The sequence below is a fragment of the Mesoplodon densirostris genome, chromosome 17, assembly GCF_025265405.1.
Source record: "Mesoplodon densirostris isolate mMesDen1 chromosome 17, mMesDen1 primary haplotype, whole genome shotgun sequence".
NCBI lineage: Eukaryota > Metazoa > Chordata > Mammalia > Artiodactyla > Ziphiidae > Mesoplodon > Mesoplodon densirostris.
The window spans coordinates 17,799,578-17,827,226 of NC_082677.1; the positions used below are offsets into that span (position 1 = coordinate 17,799,578).

Genomic DNA, 27,649 nt, shown 5'->3' on the forward strand with positions numbered 1-27,649 from the left:
TTTTGAAAAGTCTAATGTTGCTGTTGGGTTGGGTTTGGCTTTGAGGGAGGTTGACATATTTGTTATACTTAACATTTAGCCAGAAGTCAGGAATTCAACCAGCAATTAAATAATGGTTCCCACGGTGAAGCAGTTTCCCCTCTACACTGATTTGCTTTATGACCTGTTTTCTAGGCACTCATTTTGACATCACCACTGCCCCCACAAAAAAAAAAAAAAAAAAAAAGTGAGAACTGACTATATCACGGGTACCTAGACCATGTGGAGAAAGGACTGAGACTGGAAGCAGAAAACACATTGTCCCTACAGAGCAAAGTGCCAGACAACAGCTCACTCTAGTAAAGGGCGATAAATGCCACATGAGATGGTCTCCTCAGTTCAAAACTGTAAGTAACTTTAGGGAATTGCAGGGGGACTAGACAGTTGTCTCTGCTGACTCAATAAAAAAATGTCTTCATTTTGTAATTTGTGGCCTGAATGCTTGTAAATAAGATGCACTGAATTGTCAAGTGGTGGACTTTTCTGGTTTGTGGGTGAGAAATAGAATGCAGCCAAAATAGAATGCAGTATTCCCCCAAAAGTAACTTGGGACCTTTGCCTTAAGACCTGAGACAAAAGTTACATGAATTTAGATAACCAGGTTAGAACTAAGTTATTGGGCCTTTGCCTAGATAACCAATTAGAGGACTCTTAGTCTTGATATAGCAAGGAATAGGGAGGTATTATGGCCTCTTGCAACAAAATAATGAAAACTTAAAAAATAATGGAATTTTTGGAAATTAAATGTGGCTATACTATATATAGAAGGATTCTAAGAAAGTCTGTTGGCAAAGAAACTGGGCATGTGACTACTGTGGTGATCTAGGAGTGAAGAAAACCTGAACAGAATGGTGGCAATGAGAATGGAGAGAAGAGAATAAATTTAAGATATTTCAAAAGAAAAAATTGTAGAACATCATGATGAGTTGGATAAAAGGGGGGGGTGTAAAAAATTACACATTTTCTGTACTGGAAGACAATGATAGTATCACTGAAAGGAGAGAGTTAAGAGAAGCTTGTTTGAGAAGGAAAGATTTTGAGTCCCATTTTTGTAATATTGAATTTAAGATGATATCCAGGCATTCCTTTTGAAATGCTTTGATTAAAAGTCGCTGAAGGGCTTCCCTGGTGGCGCAGTGGTTGAGAGTCCACCTGCCGATGCAGGGGACACGGGTTCGTGCTCCGGTCGGGGAAGATCCCACATGCCACGGAGCGCCTGGGCCCGTGAGCCATGGCTGCTGGGCCTGCGCGTCCGGAGCCTGTGCTCTGCAACGGGAGAGGCCACAACAGTGAGAGGCCCGCGTACTGCAAAAAAAAAAAAAAAAAAAAAAAAAAAAAAAAAAAAAAGTCGCTGAATATACAGAACTGGAATCCTATGTAAAAGTCTGGCTGGAGAGGTAAATTTGTCAGTTATCCACTCAAAACTGATAAGGGTAGACAAGCTAACTGAAGTTCTTTATTAAAGACAGTATATCCCTTTATTTTAAAAAGAAGTACATAAACACATTTACATAAAAAAAATTATTTGATTAGGCATGTTGTCTTAAATGAACATTTCCAAAATGGAATTAAAACTCTCCTTTTTTTCTTAGAGTGTCATATCTCAAGCTTGTGCCTATAGGAAAACCCTACACTGGTATCAGTTATGAAGGTCAGTGACTAAAATGTGTTAATTATTCTTTTTTAAAAAAATTTATTTATTTTATTTATTTATTTTTGGCTGCGTTGGGTCTTAATTGCTGCGCACTGGCTTTCTCTAGTTGTGGTGAGCAGGGGCTACTCTTCGTTGCGGGTGCATGGGCTTCTCAGTGCAGTGGCTTCTCTTATTGTGGAGCACGGGCTCTCGGGCACGCAGGCTTCGGTAGATGTGGCGCATGGGCTCAGTAGTCGTGGCTCGTGGTCTCTAGAGCACAGGCTCAGTAGCTATGGTGCACGGGCTTAGTTGCTCCGCAGCATGTGGGATCTTCCCGGACCAGGGCTCGAACCCATGTCCCCTGCATTAGCAGGCAGATTCTTAACCACTGTGCCACCAGGGAAGCCCCTAATTATTCTTGAACCTTACCTTTGCTTCTATTCATTAAACAAAGATCTTTCCCAGTATTACATTGAGGGAATGAAATTGAGAACTTAAAGTCCAAATAATTCAGTCAGTTAAAACTATAAAATTGACATGGCTTTAATTTCTCAAATGGAAAAGCAAGTAATTGAACTGTGGGAAGTGTGCTGGTCTCCAGTTTCAAGACACAGTACAGCACAAAGACCTGGCATTCTGGCTGAAGAGTTGTAATAATAAACAGAAATTTGAAAACCAGGAAGACAAGTTTTCCAAGAGTGCAACTGTGGCATTTCAAAAGAGATATAACAAGAAATTCCAGAAGATGGCCAAAAATAGGTTTAGATAATTGAGATTCCTTATTTGAATACTTGATTTTGATGGAGAAACACAGTTAAGAGGAAATAAAGCTTCTGTCTAAGAGGTCTAAAACATTTTCTCCTTTTCACCCTAAATTAGGTTTGCTTCTGAAGAAACGTGTTAGCCAAAAAAAATCAAATAGGAATTCAGTACTGCTTAAATTGTAGCCAGAAGTTTAAAAAGTGACCAAAGCAAAACAAAAAAAAATTTTTTTAATTAATTGAAAGCAAGTATTTTGATTTTCTAGGAGCTAAAACTTGTTTTATAGGATTCCTATTTAGAAAGTCAAAGCATCTTGATCTGTTTACCTAGTAATTACATGCCCATCATGGGACAGAAATACCACATTACTCTATGTTTTAAATTTCTAATATGTTCTACTTTAATGATATGTAAGGAAACCTAAAATGTTAATCTATGTATCCAAAATAGCCTTTAAAAAACTCAGTAACATGTCTTCTGAATATACCAGAGTCTTTTATACCATTTTACCTAAATCCTTGAACCATTTGATTAATCCAAATTCAGTGAACCTATGTCTTCAAGGCAGGTTATCCAGAACTGGGAACATTTGTTTCTATATTTCCATCCTAGTTGCATCTGACTTATGTGCCTGGTCTGATGACTTCGACTATCTTTTCATGACTCCTAAATTATGGAGGTAAGTCAAGATTTAATATTGATTATAGTCATGTAACATTCATTCTGAATTTGTATTCCGGTAATATTTATTTAATTACTAAGCACTCGTGGCATTGCATTTTTATTAGCAAATTATGGTATATTCCAGTTTTGACTGAGCTATTTTACTCTGATTAAATGTATAATTTTGCATAACTATTTCTTTTAATTTATTTATTTTTGGCAGCGTTGGGTCTTCGTTGCTGTGCGTGGGCTTTCTCTAGTTGCAGTGAGCGGGGGCTGCTCTTTGTTGTGGTGCGCGGGCTTCTCATTGTGGTGGCTTCTCTTGTTGTGGAGCACGGGCTCTAGGTGCATGGGCTCCAGTAGTCGTGGCACACAGGCTCAGTAGTTGAGGCTCGCAAGCTCTAGAGCGCAGGCTCAGTAGTTGTGGCGCACAGGCTTAGTTGCTCCACGGCATGTGGAATCTTCCTGAACCAGGGCTCGAAACCGTGTCCCCTGCATTGGCAGGAGGATTCTTAACCACTGCCCCACCAGGAAAGTCCAGTTTTGCATAACTTTCAATTACTTAGTATTTCTATATACATCTAGACTTTCGTCTCATTTTTTGTGTGATTACCCACATAAACTTCTAGTAGAAGATACCATGGGTTTTTTTCTGTAGTCTTTAACTTGAATCAACTCTTTCAGACTCTTTATGTAAAGTATCCTCATCTATCTTTGAATCTACTATAATTCTTGTTTTTCCAAGTGCCTGTTTACTGAGACTATAGTGTTCCAAATTTTTCAGTTCAGTTCAGTTAAGACTCTTACATGTCCAGCACTGTGGGGGAATATAAAGACCAATATAAAGCACAATCCCAGTCCTCATCTTAAAAGAACTCATGGAACCTCAGACATTCAGCCAGACTTTCTTGGGGTCTCTTATTACAAGAAGGGTAAGATAAACCTCTCCTGTTTGGCTTCCAACTTGGGAACTCAAAGACATTCAAATTCTTACCAGATTGTGAAATGAGAAAAGTAACATGAAATAGAAACACTTGGTAGTTGGTGTGTTTTACTCAACTGATAGAGTAAAAAAAACACTTTAAAACAATGATTTATGGATTTGAGGTGTTGGTGTGAAATCTGAAGGTGCAGAAAGCTCTGTATGATTAAATAAGTCTTAGGCACATTTCAGTTTTGGGAGCAAATTCCTATTTGTTTTGCTGTGTTTTGTTGCTTATTTATTCTGTGCCATGCTTAATACTCATTTCCCCTTCACCATGTAAGGTGTTAGCTTTTTAATCTATTAAAATATTTTGGGAGTTGGATCGACCTCATAGCTTAGATATATATTAAGGCATTTTCTGAGCTCAGAAATATTGAGATGATGAGTCTTTTGGTGAAATTTGCACATAACTTTTCATCTCAGATAGATCCAATAGAAGGCCTAACAATTCATGACAAAGCTGTTCTGGGACCAAGCTGGTGAGTAATTATGGTTTTTATGATGTTGTTGATTTTCCAGAAATCTAAGTATTTTTAGTAATATATTTTCATCTCATCTCCATACTTCTTGAACTTTTGTTTAAAACACTAAGTTTGATGTCACACTGGTGTTTTCCACGGGTTCACTGGCTCCAGGAAGGTAATAAAATTTCCCAAATTTCTTTTTAAAAATTTCCTCTTAGTGGCTTTTACATTGCTAAGTGTGCTATTACAGAGTCAACTTCCCCAGCACAGAGGAAAAATAAAAGTAGAATATAGGATAGTTAGAGGTCTTAGCAAGTCTTTTGTTATTCCAGCAAGGTCTCTGTTAATGTGACCATTTCTGTTATTTATGATAGAGAACCAATACAAAGACTTATAAAACTAAGCTGACATTTGTCAGATGTAAACAGAATACAAGACAAATAGAAACAGCTTACAATTCCCTAAATCATATATTTCTCAAGCTCCTTTCCCTTGACCATTTTATATTACTTCAGGCTCCTGAATTCAGATATATTTTGAAAGCAGCCCGAATTAATTTTGACTTTAACATAACCTAAGGATTCTTTGTAATTATGACTTGTAGATTCTTTGTAATTATGACTTGTATATTAAATTCGAGAGTAAAATTCAACACCAGAGCTCCTTTTCAGAAAATCTTTGTAGGGAGAACTTCCAACAACTTATAAGGTTACATTGTTGAGGTTCAAGAATAAGCTAAAATCTTTAGTGCCTAATCAGAAATGAAACTGTAGGTGATGGAAAGAGGCTGAAACAAACATAAGTGGAAGAATAGGGGAGGCCCAACTATCACTGGTATCATTAAGACTGACAAACCATGCTTTGTGATGACTCATACCTGTGTATCTGAGATGGATTGATAGGAGTATATGATTTGATAGACTAAAGTTTTCAGTTTGGTTGGCCAAGACAAGCTTCTGCCATTATTTTCTTATAATTTCTTATGATTTTCTTATAATCAATTCAGTCGAGAAGTTAAGTGATGCTCATATGAAGATGTTAAAGTCTTTTTTTTTTTTTCCTAAAGCAGGCAAGAGTTTAAATTTGCCTGTGGTGCATCTAACATAAGCCTGTTTTCTTCCAGCCATATGCCTGCCTCCTTTTCTAAAACAAGACTCTTTTTTGCACGTCTTGACATCCCAGTTACAGTGCCCCACTCTATGTTGGAGTGAAGACAAGAGGCTTATTACTTAGATAATCTTGACAGATGTGTCTCCAGATAATATCATCTCTAAAATATTTACTAAAATAAGAAACTCAATCCACTCTGAAAGTACACTTTTCCTAATGAATAATATACATTTTTAAATTTTGGTTAACTATCTCCTTCTAAAAACCTCTGGATTGTGAACCCATGACTTTTGAGGAACTGTTTAATTAAAGGCTTAAGTTATTTTAATTTAAGCCAATTGTCAGTGTTATGAACTGTAGTTAGTGAGCTCTAGAAGGGAAGACCTTCTTTTGCTCCTTGCAGCTCCTTGCTCCCCAGTGTCTAGAATAGTATTTGGCACACAGTAGATGTCAATAAATATTTTCTGACTGAATTAATTAAACGTGTATATATTACATGTTTCCATAGGGTCATGTTTCTATTAGCACATTAAAAAGAACATTTTATTTCTCATCTCAAGCTAATTTCCGGCAAGTGTGAATGACTAAGAACACATAATAGCAGTTTAAACATTTCCTGTCTTATTCCTTGCCAACCTGTAGTTACAGTATTTTTTGCTTCACTATTCTTTTAACCACTTATCAGTTTTGAATCATCTTATCAGCAAAGCCCTATACGGAATTAAACAGTGTAACATATATAACCATGCCAACTACACCCAGCTAGTTAAATCACACGCGTGCCCAAAACTTAGCAGACTAGAAATATTGTGCCCTCGAATATGATGCTAGCAAGGGAACCAGGCCAGACACATCATCCCCAAAACTAAGATGACAGACTAAAACAACTAAGTTGGTTTTTTCTGCAGTAAAGAGAGGATGTGTGCCACCAAAAACAAAACACTCATTCATAAGGCTTTTTTTCTTATTTGGGCCATTATTTTCCGTTGCTAACCTTAACGTTACTAATCTTGAAGTATTTTGCACTTTTCCATTATACATAATCTTTTGAGGTACTATTAGGAAATTTTTTTTAAAAACCTTTCTTCCCTGCAACTTAGTACACAAATCTATAAGTAATTACTAGAAATTTCTGGAGTGTAATTTCTTTACTAACTGTAGGGGTTTCACAGAAAGGATGGAAGAGTAAAATTTATGTCAGTATGAGATAATAGGCCATACTATGCCATAACATGCCTCCAACCCTGGCACACACACACACAATCTTTCAGGTATGGCTTTTTCTTCCTTTTTTAAAAAAGACCTACCTGGTCTGATGAAAAGTAAATCTTCCTCCCACACCCAAACCCCACTCACCCAGTTTCCTCTCTACAGGTGACACATATCTTTGCTGAAAATTCCATGAATATAGTTATATGAGTGTCATATATCTTTCCGCAGATGGAAACTAGGTACTGCATATAAAGTGGAAATATATTTTTCCCCTTTACACATTGTCTTACACCTTGCTTTTTTTCAATTTGTATATATTTGACAACCCTCCCTTCTTAGTTTATAAACTGCTGTCTCATTCTTTTTAAAGGCTGCACGGTATTCCACTGTATGAACCATAATTTATACCCATTCCCTGTTGATGCACTTTGAGTTTACTTCCAATTTTTCGCTGTTATGATGATACACTGTCTCACTTGAATGTGAGTTCCTTGAGAATACGGATTTTTGTCATGAGTAAATGTTTTAATTCTGAAAAGTTAGTATAGTGTTCAACAAATGTTTAACAGATGTTTTTGAATGAATGAATGGTACTTTTTAAAATGCTTCTCAACTGCTTCCACTCAATGTTTTTTAACCCTGCTATGTGCAGAGTACTTGGTACTCTTTGATCTAATGATTCCCTTTCTAGATATTTATCCTAACGTTTTAAAGACATGTGTATAAGAGAAATTCCTACAAGAGGACTCACTAAGTCAAAGTAATATGTGTAGGGGACTTCCCTGGTGGTCCAGTGGCTAAGACTCTGCACTCCCAATGCAGGGGGCTCAGGTTCGGTCCCTGGTCAGGGAGCTAGATCCCACGTGCCTCAACTAAGAGTTCGCATGCCACAACTAAAAGATTCTGCATGCCACAACTAAAAGATCCCACATGCTGCAACTAAGACCCGGCGCAGCCAAATAAATAAATATTTTTAAAAAAGTAATATGTGTATTTTAAATGTTAGTAGAAGTTATATGCAAAAGCTTTTTACCAGAGTAGGTGCTAATTGGTAACAAAGGTATTTCTCAACAAGTGGTCAGCACAGTGCTTTGCACATAGTAGAGTTAAAACTGTTGAGTGGATTGAGCTCACATTCAAGTGAGAAAAATTTGTTTTTATGATGGCATGTAAGTCTAGATAGAGGAAAGGGCTGATTACTATGCCTAGGAAAGGAGGAAAACAAGGCCTTACAGAAGAGGTACAGTTGAAAGTGGGTCACCCATCTTCTTCATCATTATCATCACTGATAGTTACTGAGTGCCTGCCATGTGCCAGGCAGTGTGTTGAGTGCTTTACATTATCTCCTTTAATCCTCATATATCCTATAAGGGAGATATATATATATATATATATATATATATATATATTTTTTTTTTTTTTTTTTTTTTTGCGGTATGCGGGCCTCTCACTGTTGTGGCCTCTCCCGTTGTGGAGCACAGGCTCCGGATGCGCAGGCCCAGCGGCCATTGCTCACGGGCCCAGCCGCTCCGCGGGATATGGGATCCTCCCAGACCGGGGCACGAACCCGTATCCCCTGCATCGGCAGGCGGACTCTCAACCACTGCGCCACCAGGGAGGCCCGGAGATACATTTATTATCCTCATTTGATAGATGAAAAAGTTGAGGCAGAGAGATGTTAAATGACTTGCCCAAGCCATATAGCTAGTAAGTGACTTAGTTGGGATTAGAAATCAAGCAGTCTGATTCCATAGTCCATTCTTGAACGTTTTATAAGTGTTCATGAAGAAGAGAAAGGGAAAGAGGCATTGAAGGTAGAAGGAATGTGTGCCAAAGCACCAAGTGTACGGTGTTGTTTAGAGAGCAGCGTGTAGTCAGTGTGGCCTAAGCACTGTTAAGCTGTGGTTGCCCAAAGATGGCATGGTAGAAGGCCAGAAAGTTAGGGTGAGTACATATTTGACTAACATATATGCCCTAAATATGGAATTTCCAAACAAGAAAATGGCAATTTCTTTTTACTCTAAAAGAGAACAGAGAACCTCATTTCTTTTTCTGAGATTGCTCTGGCATGAGGGTAGTCTCTGGTTTCAGTGTTTTGTTCATGGCAAGAGCTTCAGGCTTTTTTATCCTTTCAAAGCTATAGCATTCAGTTTTGTCTTCAGAGGATACTGTTCTGGTGCTGACCAGATGGAAGCCTTCCATTAATAAAGTGTCAATCAGTAAGCCGAGGACATTAGTTCCGTTGGCCAGTTTTCGGTTATCAGGTTTTATAGAAACATACCTAGGACACACAAAAATGTTCAATTATAAAACATCCCTTTAATAACCAGCAAAACTAAACAGAAATATTTGATTTATAACCTCAAATAAAGGTATCAAACCATTTTCTGATCAGATATTTTTAAAGACTTCATTTATAAATCCAAGCCAGGACTTTCAGGCTACGGAAAACAGAGACCTTGCTGTGATCTCCAAAGTCATTTTAATTCCACATTTAGGAATATAGCTAACATTGATGAATTTTCATTGAGAAATTATTTTCTGGAGCAAACAATTTGATCAAACAATTAAATTAGCTTAATTTTCATATAATGTAATTTAACTATTTCCAAATTTTGTTTTCAACTTACTAAATATTGTTTTAATCGATTTAATTAATTGATTCCATCTTTTTAATGAACATCTGATACATTTACAGTTTCCCCCATATCTAATTTTACCCATTACCAGCACTGACATTACAAATTTTCTTTTGTGACTTTCTCCTATCAAATGCATTTTTCATGTGAAATTTTGCAGATGTTAAATGTCAAGAAGACTTTATTGTCAATTTTTCTCAATAACTGTCCATTGTTGAAGAGCAAAACATGGGGTCCAAAGGCTTCTGGAGTCAAAATGACAAAACTTTCTGGAAAACTCGATAGATACACAGTATTCAAGAAAAATATACCTGAACTTTTCAGATTGACTATATGTTGCTTTAATAATGTCAACGTAACATGTCCATAAAGATATAGCTATATTGCCCCTTCTTTATCTACCATCAGGATATTTTTATATCCTTTGTGTCCTCCCACCATTTGTTTATGAGATGTGAAAAAAAAAAAAAAGGCTTTAGTTCCAGGCAGCAACCTAAACTATCTGTGGTTTTATGGGATAAAAAGAGCCTTGGGGTCATCCCTAGCCTCCTTTTAATTATGATTGATAGAGTGGTTATTGTAGCTCACATTTAGAAACTCATTCTAGGCAAAGAAAAAAATTCAATAATAAAATGTAAGAATTATAAAACTACAAAGTACATATCAAAAGCACATTTATGTTTAATACAGCAAATTTTTAACATTAGTAAATCATTTCATCTACCCCCAAACCCCAGATCTTGATTTTATAACCTAGAAACTTTTGTCAAAGAGAAAAAATGTTACAGAACGTCTCACAAAATTAAGATGCAAATAGTATATAGTAGGTGATAACAAAGTGGAATGTACTTGCAAGAAATCACTTGGCCTAAATACTTGATTCCCTAAGAGGCCAAAATGAAAAATGGAAGATTTCAAGGCATAAAAAAAAGATAAAAGAAACTAATGGGAAATGGAAAATCAAAACTTATTTTTAAAACTTAAAAGGCAAGTACACTTTTCCATTTGAGCTAGTTTATAAAGGAAAGGTCAGATAGAAGATGGCTACCAAAGAGACTCTAGAATCCTGTGACCATAACTTGACTTGATAATGTGGTATGGCCCTCTGCAAGATGCGCGCCAAGTATTTCTAGTACTGTGAACTTGAGAGATAATAACTGAGCAACTTGCTAGGTTACCAAGACCTCAGAGTGATAAATCATATTAGTAGAACATTACTGAACAGCTGGATGATACACCAGGCTCTGAGCAGCCGTTCAGGCTCACTCCTCCACTTTCCACCTTCAAGAAAAACATCTGAATGGACAGATTCAGACCACAAGGAGTGAGCAAGAAATAAAAATGATTGTAGCTAAATAATTATATACCTAAGGTGGGCCCCTTAAGACCAAGAGCTTTCATCCGATCACCTGAACTCCCAATAATGTCACCTTATTTGGGTTATCCACCTCTACTTTGAAATTGGAACTATAGAAAAAAATCACGACCACTTATAAGCTGAAAAAAATTCTAAACTTCAAACAACTGAAAAGAATACTCTTTGGGGATGCAAGAAAAAGTTTTAAAAATAGCTTCTGGTTTTGGAATTATCTATTTTGGAATTTAAATATAATGTCATTCTCTCATTAAGATGAAAAAAAATTTTGTACTATTTGTAAAACACAAACACTTAACAGCAAAGGGAAAACTACTGTCACTGTGTACACACAAAGAATATCCCAACTTGAGTTTCTAATGTTTTTCAAGATTATAGTCATTTTCTCCAAATGCATAGCTTTTAAAGAGCATTTAGTATTTCCAGGATAACTTTTTATCTTGCATGTTTCTTCTTGAAATCAATGACACCATTTTTCCTTAGTTTTTTAACTTTTTAGAAAGGAATCCCCAAAGATCTTAATCATACAAATTAAAAAACAAAAAACTGGTTAGTTCCCGTCTATTTATGTTAGTACCCCACCAACTGTGCCCAGAGGTATCTTAAAACATTTTGAGGTGAAGATAGGGTCTTAGGTTTTCTTCACAATCAGCCTGTTAGCTGGATCTCTTTCCCCAAAATGACATTTCATGCCTCTTTGGAAAGGCAGGAAATTATAAAGCGTAAAAACTTAAGAATTGTCCTACTGTCCTACTGTCCTACTGGGTTCTTCAGCTGGTATGCAGGACCAAGGGGTATGTTGTGGGAGGGGTAAACATTGATCATTTCTTATGGTTACTGCAGAAGTTAAGAAAATATCCCAAAATATGTCTGTCTACCTTGACCCCAAAAACGTGCATCTTATTTAAATACTGTCAGTAAAGAACATATGTAGACCTTTTTTTTTCCCCTCCTGAAAATTAAAGCCAGCTTTCACAGTAAAATAATAGTGGGACAGCATTAAGACATTTCTAAGGGGCGAAAAAAAAGTGTCCATGACAGTAGAGTGGAAATCCGCCTTAGGGTCCAGCCAAGGATAACAGGAGGAGAAAGTGACTGACTCAGAAGCAACTATCCTTAATATACTGACAGCCTATCCCAGTATTTTGAGTTGTGTAAGAGTGCCAACAATGTAACAGGAGACCAGATTTGCCATGAGATATATCTGCCTTAATGGTGTTTAAAAATAAAGTGGAATGGAGAAAAATCAGTAGCCAAATCAGAAGGACTGAAAGAACAACTGTACATAGTGTAAGGAAATCATGACAAACTGTTGAGCCTTTACTATATACCAGCAACGAAAAGAAACCCTTGGGGAGAAAAAGACTTCTCATTCCATAGTAACAGAACATAATCTATAAAATTGTTTCCTCCTACAACTTGAATGACCATAGTCCCAGTTTTCCCTAGACAATTTTGATTTATTCCTATTGTCCCACATAATAACAACTTCTTCTTTCACTCTGAAAAGTATCCCAGTTTGGACAATAATTACCTGGTCATTCCACCCAACTCTGCTGGTTACTCCCCCCACAAAAAATCATTTTGAGTAATCATTTTTTTCCAAAACTGAAATGCGAAAATTTCAATTTTGAGGGGAAACATCAGGAACCGGTGTAGAATAGAGGCTTCAAAATACAAAATACCTGATTCCAGTTTGGTTATCAGTCGTGCTGTCAGAGCCGCACTGGAAAACCAGGTCATGGTAAGAAGGTCTTTGTGGAGGCAGTGCAAGTAAGGTCATCTGAGGAGGGAAGGAGTTACTACTCCAGGTCGGTGCTGAAGGTTGCTCTATAAACACTGTAATTCTCCCAGTTAACATCTCGATTGTTCTGCTGCAAGAGCCAAACACCCTGAAAAAAGCTTGAGTGTTTCGGCTTAGGAAATGTACCTCCACAAGAGCGGGTCTTGGCTGTAGCAGGTGTTCTTGGTTTAAGAGATCCACCAGAGGATCAAGTTCATAGAATATAGCCTCCCTCTGAAGCCTGAGATAGTCTGAAAAGTCAGTGGGTAATAAAAGCTGGTGAGTTCTCAAAAAATCTAAGATGAAACTGAATAAAACACCATCTCTGTCCACAAAAATCTGGCCACCAACCATCTTGAATTCTTGGTCTCTGCCATCTAACATACGTGTCAACCGAGACGCAGGAAACTGCTTTAAGGTTGAAGACCTTGTGGTGAATATCTTCCCTCCCACGTTCAAAGTGACCAGTTCCTGACTACTCATTTTCCTCTTGCTTCACACTGGAGGCTACAAACCATCAGGCACAGACTTAGGAACTTGAAAATCAACCTGTAACCACAAACGTTACATATGATTAAGAAATGTAGGGGAGGGGAATATAACAAAAACAGAGACCTCGATTTCCAGGTAACTACTGTTAAAGCAAATAGTGTGTCCATAGCTGTGTTTACAAATTTGAGAGTTGCCTGGGAACGTACAGTATACAGAATGAAAAAATAACAGATGAGGAACTCCATAGTTTAAGGAAAACTGCCAATATGTCTGAGGACATGTGTCAAATTGATCCCTTTACTGTATCCCATTAAAAAAAAAACCTTCATAAAAACCTCTTGTAAATCTATATTTAAAAATTATATATATATATATATATATATATATATATATATATACTGGGAGAAGAAAAGCATTCCCCCTCTCCAAACCTCTTATCTACTATGAGTCCTCATGGCAGAGGTAATATTTATAGATAAACATTGTCTTAATTTTTTATATCCCTTTAGCAATTTAGTGGCTAATCTTGGATTGTCAGTTGGGGATAAGGCAGTCATTACCTCAACTAGCAGCTTATTTTGACTACTCTTCTCATAACTAGAATGATTCTTCTGTACTTGAAATTTAGTTGCCACCTTCTTTTCCTGTCCCTGCTTGTATTACCTCCTCTCAATCAAATTAATGGACTTGGGTAAAGACCCTCTGGACTGTCAAGGAATGTCTTGTCCCATGACAGAAATAAGGTTGACTGAAAGCAGTTCTAAGATAAAGTCACTTCTTGTTTTCATCTGAATTCTAAACAAGGTGAAAAAATTAAGTATTTTTGTTCTGTGGGAGACAGGGCATCTTTATCTCATGTGAGCAGATAGGACAGCCTTAGTGTTTAGCTGATTATTTTGTACTTTATAATAGCTGATAGATTGTTTCATCTATCGTTAAATTAGTCTTACTACTCTTAAAAAATTCTTTAAACAAGTGAATTGATTGGTTGTACAGTTGCCATGATACTTTGGAACAACACTTAGCTGCCAGTAAAAAGGCGGCTTTTCCATTTCCTGCTCTTGCAATGTGTTTTTTTGTTTGTTTTTACCCATGCCTTTGCTTGCACAGTCACCTAACAGTTTTGTAGTTTACCTCCAAACTCCTCTGGTGATAAATTTACAAAACCTAAGCAGATAAAAGGCAAGCTGAAATAAATCTCCACCCTCCTTAAAACGTAAACTTCACATAAGGTAATGCCAGTTTTTGTTTACATGAGATTTACACTGTACCAAAAAAAGAAATCAACCCTCTGCAGAAAAAGTTAGAAATTCAATCCATATCTTATTCCCTTTTTAAAGAATGTTCACTCTCAAAAAAAAGTTGCTTTACAAAAGTAGTCTTTATTACATGCTTAAGAACAATCATTATTACACTACCTCATCAATATTAAATCATGTACTCTCTCACATCCCCTTTTTTCATAGCATAAACACAACCAGTATTAGGGGTAGGATGCTTATTTCAAAAGCACTTTAAAAAGGAAGGAGGGTTCAGGACTACAGTATTAAATTTCACTTTTATCTTTATACTACCTAATTTCAACAACATGTGTAGGACATTGTTTTTGAAAGGAATACTTGTGGAGGAAAATATCTGACTGGAATCTTGACCAAATCTGAACTACCACTCTGTATTCTGACAAATTTCTAACAAAAGACACAGAACTATGTACTTCAAACAGATTTTATAACAGTTTATGTTTGCACACAAATTCTGCCACATTGTTCAGCACCACCAAAGTAAAATTCTTTAATCTTTCACTGAAAATGAAAAACCCATCTGCCAACTGTTCCCAGTAGAAAACTGATTGTTCTACAAAATCGGCTGATTTAGTCAGGTAGGAACTAAAGTTTGAAAGATTGTCTTTCCAAGTTGTGATTTCATCAAATAAAGACCATTCTAGTAATATGGTAGGACTGAAGAAAATGAGAAAGCCCAGCAGAATGATTACCACAAATAACAGATAAAAGTTCCAAGGAATCTTGCTAATGAATGTGCCGGTGTCTTGAGGCAAAGAAAGTTTATCCACATCTACTAGTTTTATGTCTTCCCACTGACTGGTATCAAAGTTCTTCATTAAAGGGCTTGAGGGCAAATTAGAGGGAGGCAAAGGAGTTTCCTTGATGACTTTTATTTTCTCCCTGAACTCCTGCATCTGTTGCAGAAATATGATGGGTTCTGACACATCTTTGAAAGCCTCAGCAATGTTAAAGGCCATTCGTTGTTCCTGCAAGATGGTGTTGAGTTTGTTGATCTCTGGGTCATAGGCCTGCATAACTGCAAGTTTCATGGTCTCAAAGTCAGAAAGGATTTCATTCTTCTTTTGATCTAATGTGTGTTGTAACTTCTCAAAAAACTCCTTCACTTTATCTGAATCTTTAGTCAGCAACTGTAGAGATTTCCTTTTGCTAGTTTCCAAGGTATCCAAGCGAGAAAGAGCATCTCCCCGACGCCAGGTCTCAAAGCTCTGGAAGAGGGACTCAAAGGCATCCCTTTCCTGAGCATAGGCATCTTCGATAGAACAGAAGACATGCTTGGTGTGGTCACCACGAGTAGCACAGATCCCACAAATCAGCTGCATATCAGTCAGGCAGAAAATGTTGAGAGGCTGCCCCAAGTGTCCTTTGCACACTGGCATTTTGGGAGAGATCTTGATCTTGTTATACTTTTCCACAATACCCTTCAGGGAGTAATTAACCTGCAGGCTACTGACCCCGGTGGCTGAAGTTTCCTTGCGGCATGTGGGGCACTTGAATGGAGATGATCTCCACAATGAATTCCGCACGTTCCCCTCTAAGATCCCTTCTAAGCATTTTTTGCAAAAGTTGTGCGAGCAAGGCAAAACTCGAGGATCGTCAAACAGACTGCAACAAATTGGGCACGTGAGATCTTCTTCAAGCAGCTCCATCACATCTCCTACCAGAGAGAAAGAAACATTTTATTTTACTCCAGTAACCCCTTCATTTGGACTATGGACTAGTTAGAAGAAACTATCTTCACAGCCATTAAAAATGATTTTTCACTGAAATAACCAAACAAAGGAAATAAGTGAGAAATTTGTGAAAGGAATGCACACCAAAGCAGATTTAATCTGCTGGGACTAGAACATGCTCCTTATTAGTAGGGCTCCCTGTACACAAGGCCTTTGTGTGGGCTTTCCAACAACAGTCTTTGGCTGAGACAGGGTTAGGAATAGGACAACTGCAAGTTGAGCCAGCAGGACCCAACTGCTTGTTTTAAAACAGAGCTGACTACTAGCTGTCAGAAACAAAGCCACTCAGTGTGTGAAGAGAATGAGCTCTTTAGTCTGGGCCCACAATTATAAAATGGTATGCTATTTAAAGAAAGCAGCACAGAAATATAAATCCAAGCCTGCACTCTCACGTAGACTTTTATTAAAAACTGGCATATTTTTCTATTTCAAAGGCTAGATTACAATTATTCAAATCAGAGGTAAAAACATAAAATGAGACAGCTGCAATTCACTCTTCCCTAGAGAATTAAGTGAATATGTTTTCAAACCACTGAACAGTAATCAAAGCCAGTGGGGACAAACCTGGGCGTCCCTAAGACTCTTCCAGGGCATCTGTGAGGACAATACTATTTTCATAGTAATACTGAGATGTTATTTACTTTGGGCACAGTGTTGGCAGTGCACTGTAAAAAAAGCAATGGTGAGTAGACACTGCTGGAGGCTTAGCAGGAATCGAACAAGGCAACAGGTAGCACCAAACTGGATTCCTGGTTATTGTATTCTTCACCACCACATACCCACGGTGGGGGCAGGGGTGAGGGCAGCCAGTTTCATTTTAGAATGTTCTAGATGAAGCAGTAAAAATTACTCATTTTACTAAATCTTGATCCTTGTGGACATGTCTTTTTAATATTTTGTGTGACAAAATATGAAGTAACCACAAAGCATTTCTACTGCATACCAGCAGATACTGTCTGGAGGAAAAGCAATTAGGTGATTGAGCTACAAGCTAAATCAGCTGCTTTTTTCATGGAACACCATTTTTACTTGAAACAACAAATGACGAACTATAGCTGTGCAGACTTAGGTATCTGGCAGATATTTTTTTGAAAATGAACAAAATGAACCCATCACTTCAAGGGAAACAAATGACAGTATTTCTCGCCAATGATAAAAAGTTGAATTTTTGAGTGAAAACTGGATTTTGGAAAATATATTTGCCACTTAAGAGCTTGTAATGAAACAAGTGGTGATATTAACATGTGGGTTTTGGCTTTTTTAGAGGAGAGATCATGTATAATGAAATATGTCACTATTTGGAGATCTACATTACACAGTGAACTAATTGGTTCAAATCACCAATGCATGTTATAAATCATACATTCTAATACAGTTAAATATCTACATATAATACACATGTAAATAAAAGCTCTTGGGAGCCTTAGTTTTTAAGTGTAAAGGGGTCCTGAGACCAAAATATTTGAGATCTCTGACCTAGAGAATACCATAGACAATACCAATTCTCAATTCAAGTTTATTCTTTTATAATGTACATTTTAAAACTTTTATCCCTGAAGTTTTAGAACCAAAAATAGTGCTAAATATGTCCTCATTCAGTTTACTGAGGGATATATACACACACACATATCACATTACCACCAAAGTAACAAAATAGGGTCTACTAGTCTCTATGCCATCTTATAACCAAAAGTAAGTAATTTTTATTATATAATACTTTTTTAAAAAAATATTAATTAATTTATTTATTTACTTGGTTGTGCCAGGTCTTAGTTGCGGCAGGTGGGCTCCTTAGTTGCGGCTCGTGGGCTCCTTAGTTGCGGCTTGCGGGCTCCTTAGTTGCAGCTTGCCCGCTTAGTTGCGGCACGTGGGCTTCTTAGTTGCAGCATGCATGTGGGGCCTATTTCCCTGACCAGGGGTAGAACCTGGGCCCCTTAACCACTGCTCCACCAGGGAAGTCCCAGTAAGTAAATAAATGTTAACAGTAATTTTAAGAATCACAAGTGGAGCTACAATCTAGAAGATAAATAGTATTTAAAAGATAAGCTGAGGGGCTTCCCTGGTGGCGCAGTGGTTGAGGGTCCGCCTGCCGATGCAGGGGACACGGGTTCGTGCCCCGGTCCGGGAGGATCCCACGTGCTGCGGAGCGGCTGGGTCTGTGAGCCATGGCCGCTGGGCCTGCGCGTCCGGAGCCTGTGCTCCGCAACGGGAGAGGCCACAACAGTGAGAGGCCCGCGTACAGCAAAAAAAAAAAACAAAAACAAAAAGATAAGCTGAACTTGCAAGACTAATTAGTTTATGGTTTTCTATTAGGTTGTGAGAGATATATGTATTACAAATATACAATACATATATATGTAGAATTAAAGCAGAGTATTCTGTCAAATTTAGTGTTACACGGCAAAAATGGTGATGAAGCTTATTTTTCTGAAAAATCTTCTGTGACATGGCAAATCATACAACCTCTGAAAAGCACTGAGAAGAGAACGGCTACAGAGACTGAGGTTAGTGTGCTCTCTAAGAAGTTACCAAGCAGCTATAAAACACTCTGACTCTTCAGAGCAAAGAAGGAAAACTTTTGATGATCTTCCATCACTAGTCCTGGGGTTCTACACTTTATCACCTCCATTGCTCTCTGTCGTCTTTCACCTAAGAATTTTATGCTAAGGCTAGATTTTGGAGTAAACTGTAGAGACAGGAAAGTAGTGGCAGCAGCATTCAATAAAGTAAACCTAATTTACTCATCCTTGCAAGGTTAATACTTCCAGAGAATCCTATCCAAGCATATTAAGTAAATAAAAGGAAAAACAACGGATACCAAGTTTTGTCATGAGAAGGAGAAAAAGGGCACCCAAGACAAAGAGAAAATTTGAAGAAAACTGAGGGACCAGGAATTGAAGAAAACTGAGGGACCAGGAAGAGTTTTAAGGCAATCAAATATGATCAAAAGGAAAATGTCACACACAGGAAAATTTAGAAATAATAAACAGTCATCCCAAAGCCACAATCAATTTACAGCTCTTAAAATGAACCAGAGGAAAAAAGTTGGTATTTGGAAAGTCCCTTTTAAAAAAAAATTGCATCAAAATCATGGTAGATCCTATTGTTCCACTTTTAGTGATATAACTTAAAAATTTTGGTTTATAATTTAAAGATTCTCATTTTAATCCACATTAAAACTAAACACTATTTTCTTTTCTTAGCTTTATACTCAAAACTTTAATCACAAAACTATGTGACCACTTCCACAGCTGACTTTTAGAGAAAACTGAGACATATAGCCTAACAACCCAAGAAACCATGGCAAGTTTGTTGCCTTAAAAGTTTTAAAGGAAAATACATAATAAGGTTTTTAGTCTCACTAAATGAAGGGTATGCTTTTCACAGTAAAGGAACTTATAGATCCTTTTCTTAAAGTGTGGCTAACACATAAGAATCTAAATAAATCAATTGAGCTTCCTTTGACGAAACCAAGGTACATATCCCCCCCTTCTGGGGGACAAATATAGATATCAAGAAATTTTATGTGAACAAAATTACTGTTCACCAGTGATAAAATTTCAACTTAACCAATGTCAAGTTAAGTATATAAAGGCAAATAAGTTTTCCAAGATTCATTTCTTCTTTTGAATTAAAAATTTCCCAAGAGTTATTTATTTATTTACTTATTTATGTATTTATGTATTTACTTATTTAGGCCACGCCATGCGACTTCTGGGATGTTAATTCCCCAACCAAGGATTGAGCCCATGCCCTCAGCAATGAAAGCGTGGAGTCCTAACTACTGCACCACCAGGGAATTCCCAACAACTTCCCAAGTTTTATACCAACAAAGAAAGTAGCCAAATATATACCTAGTTATCTACCACCTCTCTGGTTTTCAACTTCATTTTCCTACCATATTTATACTTTAAAATATACTTTTTAATTTATGTAGAATAAAACTCACTCCTTTCAGTATGCCGTTCTATGAGTTTTGACAAAGGCACAGTTGTATAACACCACCACAGATTTATTTTTAAGCAAACATTCAAGATACCCACACTTAAGGAGGACTATGAAAACTGTTTGATCAATACTACCTTGAGTGGGTATATAGCAACAACAGTCTCTGCAAATGAAAACAGTAACACAACAACCAGAATATTAAAAATGGAAAAGCCAACACTTACAAAGGAGTCATAAAATAGAAGTAAAAGTTAATATATATGACTTCTCCCTCCTGGAGGCCCTTTTGTTTTTATATGATCAACCCCAAATGATTACAATTGAACAGGTGCTCATTTTATTCACTCTTAAAAGGTAATTTTAATAAAACCTTTTGGGCTTCCCTGGTGGTGCAGTGGTTAAGAATCCACCTGCCAATGTAGAGGACGCGGGTTTGAGCCCTGGTCCGGGAAGATCCCACATGCTGCGGAGCAACTAAGCCCGTGCACCACAACTACTGAAGCCCATGCGCCCAGAGCCCATGCTCTGCAACGAGAAGCCACCGCAATGAGAAGCCCACACACCGCAACAAAGAATAGCCCCTGCCCGCCGCAACTAGAGAAAGCCTGTGTGCAACAATGAAGACCCAATGCAGTCAAAAGTAAATAAATTTATTTTAAAATAAATAAACCCTTTTTTTTTTTTTTTTTTTTTTTTTGCGGTACGCGGGCCTCTCACTGTTGTGGCCTCTCCCGTTGCAGAGCACAGGCTCCGGACGCGCAGGCTCAGCGGCCATGGCTCACGGGCCCAGCCGCTCCGCGGCATGTGGGATCTTCCCGGACCGGGGTACGAACCCGTGTTCCCTGCATCGGCAGGCGGACTCTCAACTGCTGCGCCACCAGGGAAGCCCTAAAATAAATAAACCCTTTTAATTAAAAGAAACTTTCCTATTAAATCTTTGAACTTCATTAGTTGATAGCAATATAAAGTTCAAAATAATACCCATGATTTCTTTTCCAAATCCCATTACAGAAGAAAAAGAAAAGCCAATATATTATACCTTATATCTGAGATTTAAATCAAATTTCCATCCTGCTTTGAGGCATCTTTGAATTCAGGAATTTCAAAGCAGTATCTAAATACCTAACAAGTAACTAGATAGCAAATTCTGAAACTCACTTCATAGACAAAACTAAATTATGTGAGCTCTACTAAACAGACAGCCACCAATCAACCTTATCTTGGAACAAAGCTTAGAATAAAAGAGCTCCCCTTTAAAAAAAATCACTTCCTCTCATCCCACTAGTTAATCTTATTTTCAAGTTGTATACTGTATTTTCAAGTAGTATACTGATATTTTAGTATGAGATCCACTAATAATCATTTCTTGAAACTTACTAAGAATCTATTAACAACTATTGAATCTAGGTAGAGGATGTAAGGATATCTATTGTAATATATATATATATATATATATATATATATATATATTTTTTTTTTTTTTTTTTTTTTTGCCGTACGCCGGCCTCTCACTGTTGTGGCCTCTCCCGCTGCGGAGCACAGGCTCCAGACGCACAGTCTCAGCGGCCATGGCTCACGGGCCTAGCCGCTCCGCGGCATGTGGGATCTTCCCGGACTGGGGCACGAACCCACGTCCCCTGCATCGGCAGGCGGACTCTCAACCACTGCGCCACCAGGGAAGCCCTCAAGTTTTTTTTTTTTTTAATACTCTATATCAATGTGTTATTAACACCTCATTCTGGCTTTTAGAGACTGTTCTAAAACTTATATGATACAAACAGGATAAAGTGTGATTAAGAAAAAGACAAAATTTCTGATAACTTAAAAAAGGAATATTAAAATTAATATACCATATACTCCAATAAAGATGTTAAAAAAAAACTTGAGCCATAAAAATAAAATAAAATAAATATACCACATATAGCATCTAAAATAGCTTATCTAATTGTTATGTGGCCCTTGCAAATAAAATGTAATTTACCTTTGTGTCCATATAAGACATAAGTAACTTACCTTTTCTGGCATTATCCTAGAATAAGTAGTAGTCAAAATTTCCTCCAAGGTATTTCTAGTAGAATTCCTGATAAGTAGGGCAAAATAAACCTAGTACAGAAGGTCCAGCAGCTTGGAAGGCCTACCTACTCAGAAAATTCACAAGTTTTTGGACTAAGGTGACAGTCTCAAAAACAAAAAAACTAGGTCATTACCTTCATAGTCCAGAAAAACTTGGAAAAAATGAGTTTTTTCCTTTCCTTCATTTTCTTCTCTGTGCCACTATTTTGCCTCGACTTTTCCTTTGTTTATTCTTCTTTTAACTCATCTTCCCCATTCTATTTCAAGGAATGAAATCTTTTGATTTCCTCTTATTCCTTCCTTATCTCACACCTCCTCTTTACCTTACTTCTTATGTTTCTTTCCCTATTTTCTTCTCCCTGTGTTACCTGATAATCACCCAAGATATTCTGTAATCCTGTAAATCGGCAGCATTAAATCAATAGTTTTAGGATACCAGCTAGATCAGATATCCCTATCCCATTTTTGTACAACTACTGAGAAATCTATGAGGACACCGAATGGTGTTGAATCCCATTCTCTCCCACCCAGATGAAATCAATTTGAATATAATGAGGGTCTGAATTTGAAGGAAACATACATACAGCCCAAATTATTCTTCTGGTCTGGTACGAACCAAACCCAGATTACTTATCTTTACCCGTTAAGAGTTAAAATTAACTTAAATTGGAACTACTGACTTCTGCAAAGGTTTTACAAACTAGAAATGTCTGGTTTCTTTTCTCCCAAATAAATGTCAACAGGTTTAAATGAAGGTAGCAAAATTCTACCCCTAGAACAAATTGTCTTCTTTCACAACAATAAACTTGGCAATCATTAACCTAAATTATTATCCCCAACAGGTTGGTATCTATTAAAAGTTTTCATCATCTAGCTCTGCATTTGAGGTTAATTCCAGCTTTCAGAAAGTACTGTCAAAGTCTAGCATTCAGTACACAGCAAGCTAGATCTATGTAGATAAGTGAAATTATTTACATAGTATGTAATACTGTGCCAAGTGAAAACAAGTATTTAGTGGATAACTAATAAGTACTACCTACCTGCTAATAAGAACTTACTTCTGAGATGGAAGTGTAATTGGTCTGAACAAAGTTCCTTTTGCTCCATGTAGAATTATATACGCATTTTATTTTAAGTAAAACTGATCTAGAAAATATTTCAAGTAGAAAGCTAATTATGCTAAACTTTAAGCAAGTTTTAGGTTGGCTATATTCTATATACTATGTTGGCACTCCTCACTCATATTCAATACTGCGCATATGCAGGGGAAGAAAGGAAGAGCTCCTCTGGGAGTTTTAAATGGGGAGCCAGGTTACTGCCAAGGAGATATACTTGTGGTGCTTATGCCACAGGAAAGACAATAATTTAAACTATTGGCAAAAATTTTCAGCGCAACTTTTCCTTAGAAATATATTTACATCTATAATGCAAATGAATTAGAAAGCGTTCACATTATGGGAATTTGCTTTATATTTACAGAAGGCTTAACTGGAATGTAACTATTCTGTATGTCAAAGGACACCTGTTTTTGGTTAACTGTTATGAGTACTATTCCTCTAGCACCATTCTAGTATCTAAGCGTCCCAAGGCAAGGTAATGATAATGGCAGTGTCTTTCACGAATAACAAAAATGGATAATCCAATGATCTAATGATATTTTAAAAGATGAAATATAAGCCAAAAGTCAATTCCTGCCCTAAATTCAGAAATATAGCACATTTACAAAGGTATTGTTACTATAAAAGGTATGATAACTGCCTTACAAAAGGACATAGAAAGCTGACACCATACTGAAGTTGGAGAGGTTATCCATGCAAGTGGACTATGTTTTTCTAAAATTATAAAAATAATTTGTGATTACAGAAAATTCAGAAAATACAGGAAAAAATTACCCATAGTTACATCGGCAAGGAATAACCATTATTATTATTTTGGTATATTTCTTCTAACATTATTTTGGCACATTCCTCCCAATCCTGTGTGTTTGCACACACACATATTTTAACAAAACTGGAAGCATAACACAACTTTGTATCCACTTTTTTCATTTGTTTTATCATATACATTTCCCCTATTGTTATAAATTCTTCTAAAACATGACAGTCTATCTTATGGATATGCTGTTTCTTACTGATTGTTTGTTTTGGGGGGATTATAACATTTTAATGAACACTCTGTAGAAAAGTCTTAGTCCAATTGTTAGGTGGGTCAAAGAGTAGGAACATTCTTTTTTAAATTTTTTTTTTTGGTACGCAGGCCTCTCACTGTTGTGGCCTCTCCCGCTGCGGAGCGCAGGCTCAGCGGCCATGGCTCACGGGCCCAGCGGCTCTGCGGCATGTGGGATCTTCCCAGACCGGGGCACGAACCCGTGTCCCCTGCATCGGCAGGCGGACTCTCACCCACTGCACCACCAGGGAAGCCCAAGTAGGAACATTCTTAAGGCTCTTTAAAAGACTGCCAAGTTTCCCTCCAGAAAGGACATACCACTTTCTGGACTCTGACCAATGATGTATGACAGTGCTCCACCTCTCCATGCAATTCCCAACCTTACAACAGAATCATACTTTTATAGAGCTTAGTAAAAAAATAAGAAAAAGGCATACTTTTTTACCATACACTTTTTTACCATACCTACCTAAGTTTAAAATATAAAACAGTTTAAGGCAGTTAATATTAGTATGTGTCTACATATTACCAATATATAAGAATATATGGTGCTAAAAGTTATGGGGTAGGAATAAAACAGAAGTACTGGGCTTAAAAACATCTTAGAGATCAGTTAGCTAAACACCTAACTTTACAAGTGAAAAACCTGAGCCTCCCCTGCTCCCCCAAATTGTACACACAGCAAGCAAGGCATAGGACCTGAGTTTCCCAATTCTCAGGCTTTAGCACTATCCAGAAAGTGGGTCAGGAATTCAGTATCCTCATTCATCAAATGGAGAAATTTAATCATGAGCTCTCTAAATCCCTTCTAAAATTCTATAATTTTTACAAACTAGGTTGTAACAGGTTCTCCAGTGAAGGGTAAAGAGCACTGAACCTGCATCTGAATACCTAGCTTTAAGCACTAGTTTTACCCTTCATGGAATGAGGATTTTTACAGTACCTACCTCATAATGTTCTTGGAAAGACTAAGTAATGTGTGATAATTTTGTAAACTACTGAGCTACATAAGTGTAAGGTGATTTAATTACATAGGTGTACAGATACTGTGAAAATTGTAAATACTCATTTACAGTGTTATGTTAGAGCATGAGTGTATTAACCAAGAAAGGTCCTAAAGGAGAGTTGGACTCCCTTGAACTGTAATTTCAAGGGAGGACAAAGTAACTATTACCTAGCATAGCAGGTACAAAGCATGTTCGTGGAAATGGGCATAGCTGAACAACAGCTATGGCAGAAGTAGGGCCAGGTAACCAATAAATGTAGAGCATGAAAATAACCTGGTGTTATGGAAGGACTTGCCAGAGAGGTTTAGTACATCAGCTGGTGCAAAACAGATGGTATTTTTAGGGAAAGATAGGAGAGCATGAAGAAACATATGTGCTTATTGTGCAAGACAGAAGTATAACCAATTAATCAATAGCTCCATCAAGTTCTACCAGAGGGAGTGGCTATGTAAAAGAAATTCTGCATTTAAAATACCTTTTATATAAAGGTCTGTAGAGTCAGAAAACTGAAGCCCTGTTGTATAAGCCCTAGCAGCAGTGACACAGAAGGAAAAAGAAACCTATTAAGAAAAAAGAAAGAAAAGCTATTGTAGCCTCTTTTCTTTTGCAGTATGAATCTTTGGATTATAGTACGTTTCAAATAATTGTCACATAAAGAATTTCCAAGTATGGAATCAATTTTTCTGAGTTTTGACAAAATATGAAAAGAACAAAGACCATCCATGAGGGTGGGAACACATACATTCTACACAGAGTTCAATTTTGAAAGGTTCTGGGCCTGACGAAATTGGGTGCTTTCTTTTTTTGTTGGTTCTTGTTTGTTTATTTGTTTTTAACGTAGGGAAAAGTATTGTAGTTTACCTCTGTCCCCTGCAAGCAGGTGTATTGGTCAGGGTTACTATTTCCCAGGGCAGAGCAATCAGGTTTTGGTTTTGTTTTGTTTTTTTTTTTTTTCACGTCGTGACTGGAGACTACTGTAAAGAAAGAACAAAGAAAGAGAGGGTATTATGCATTTATGTGCACAGGGTCCTTAGTCTTCACCCTCAATTTTTTCAATCATCCCCCACAAATAAAGCCAGCCTGCTAGGACCTGATGAAAAAGCCAGGAGCATGGGAGAGGCTGGCCATCTCTGTGCTAAGGAGCTTCTCGGTTAGGGCGCCCTCCCACGGGGCCAGGCAGCCTCCGCAGGTTCAGTGCCAGGGGGTGGTCGCGTGCTCTGACTCCGGTTCATGGTCGCCTTTTCTTTTGTAGGCGATCCCGAGGCGCTGGAAGTGAACCCAGGCGTGTTGGGTAGCGGACCAGGTTTTCAGCAGCCCGGACGCGCTGCCCCCGCCGCCCACCCGCACGCCGTTGCTCCCCATCCCCCCGTTCCGGGGCCTGGCTGCTTTCCGCTGTGCAGCCGGGACTGGAGCGCCGATTGAGCTCTCCGCCAGCCCCCCCGACTCACGCAGGTGCCTGCCCGGCCAGGGCAAGTCCCCACCCCCCTTCCCCGTAAGGACCCGGGCGGCGGGTACTTATCTCGGACCTCCGGGGCCGCTGGAGGGGACCCGCCGGGAGCCGCGCAGCGGCCAGTCCTCCAGCCGCGGGCACCGTGCGCTAAGAGCCGGAACGGCTGCAAAATGGATTCGCGGCGCCGACGGGCCCCGCCCCAAGGCCCTCCTCCCTCGGCACCTCGGTCCGCCTCCCAGCCCGGGCCTCGCCTTACCCCCGGGGAGTGAGTGGGTGAGGGGAGGCGGGAGTCCTTCCGGTATCTCCAACCGCCACCGACGACCGCCGCCGGCCGCGGTGCGCCTGGGAGAGGGGAGGGTTCCCGGCTGCTGGCTTTTCTCGTTTCCAGAGGGGCTGCGCGCGCCCGCGAAGCGCCGTGCCCCGGGCGCCGGGAAGGGGACGTGGATCGCGCAGACCCGCGGGCTCGGCCTGGACCGAGCGCGGGCGACGGGAGGCGGCGTTGTCCCCGGTGGAGCCGCCTGGGAAGAAAGCCGGCGCGCAACAAGATGGTTGGGTTTGGATTGTTGTACTTTTTTTTTTGTTCGTTGCATTTTTAGGAACAAAAAAAAAAGCCCAACCCTTCACACCGCTTCATCTGCATCTCTCAGGACCAGAGGCCCGGCCACAGCGGCTTGGGGGGACGGAGACGACTGTCCACCCCGCACCCCACAACCCGGGGTGGGTGGGACGGGCGCCCGCGCTGCTCCAGCCGCAGCACAATCAAAATAGTTAACTACTGCACCCACCCACACCTTGCATCTATGTATTTCTTTGC

General features: G+C 38.5%; 2 protein-coding genes and 1 long non-coding RNA gene across 9 annotated transcripts; 1 reads left to right on the forward strand and 2 right to left on the reverse strand.

Annotated features, from left to right (window-relative positions):
* Positions 1–180: 180 nt before the first annotated feature.
* Positions 181–20,760, forward strand: LOC132477477 (uncharacterized). 2 transcript variants are annotated; one of them, XR_009530275.1, is made up of 4 exons: positions 181–386; positions 1,632–1,690; positions 3,047–3,113; positions 19,889–20,760. It is a non-coding gene; the product is annotated as an uncharacterized LOC132477477 (long non-coding RNA). The 2 variants fall into 2 exon arrangements; XR_009530276.1 differs by lacking the exon at positions 19,889–20,760 and adding an exon at positions 18,583–18,690.
* Positions 8,909–13,148, reverse strand: KCNRG (potassium channel regulator). Its single transcript, XM_060080265.1, has 2 exons — positions 12,568–13,148; positions 8,909–9,149 (listed from the first exon to the last, which is right to left on the reverse strand). The coding sequence occupies exons 1-2, from the start codon at positions 13,146–13,148 to the stop codon at positions 8,909–8,911; spliced, it is 822 nt and encodes a 273-aa protein (XP_059936248.1).
* TRIM13 (tripartite motif containing 13) lies at positions 14,527–27,011 on the reverse strand. 6 transcript variants are annotated; one of them, XM_060079841.1, is made up of 4 exons: positions 26,912–27,011; positions 26,476–26,651; positions 26,247–26,356; positions 14,527–16,115 (listed from the first exon to the last, which is right to left on the reverse strand). In XM_060079841.1, the coding sequence occupies exon 4, from the start codon at positions 16,105–16,107 to the stop codon at positions 14,884–14,886; it is 1,224 nt and encodes a 407-aa protein (XP_059935824.1). In that variant the 5' UTR covers positions 16,108–16,115; positions 26,247–26,356; positions 26,476–26,651; positions 26,912–27,011; the 3' UTR covers positions 14,527–14,883. The 6 variants fall into 6 exon arrangements, 5 of the variants coding, with proteins under 5 accessions (XP_059935824.1, XP_059935821.1, XP_059935825.1 ...); XM_060079838.1 differs by having other exon boundaries at positions 26,247–26,359; XR_009530274.1 differs by lacking the exon at positions 14,527–16,115 and adding an exon at positions 20,853–21,027 and having other exon boundaries at positions 26,247–26,359.
* Positions 27,012–27,649: the final 638 nt, after the last annotated feature.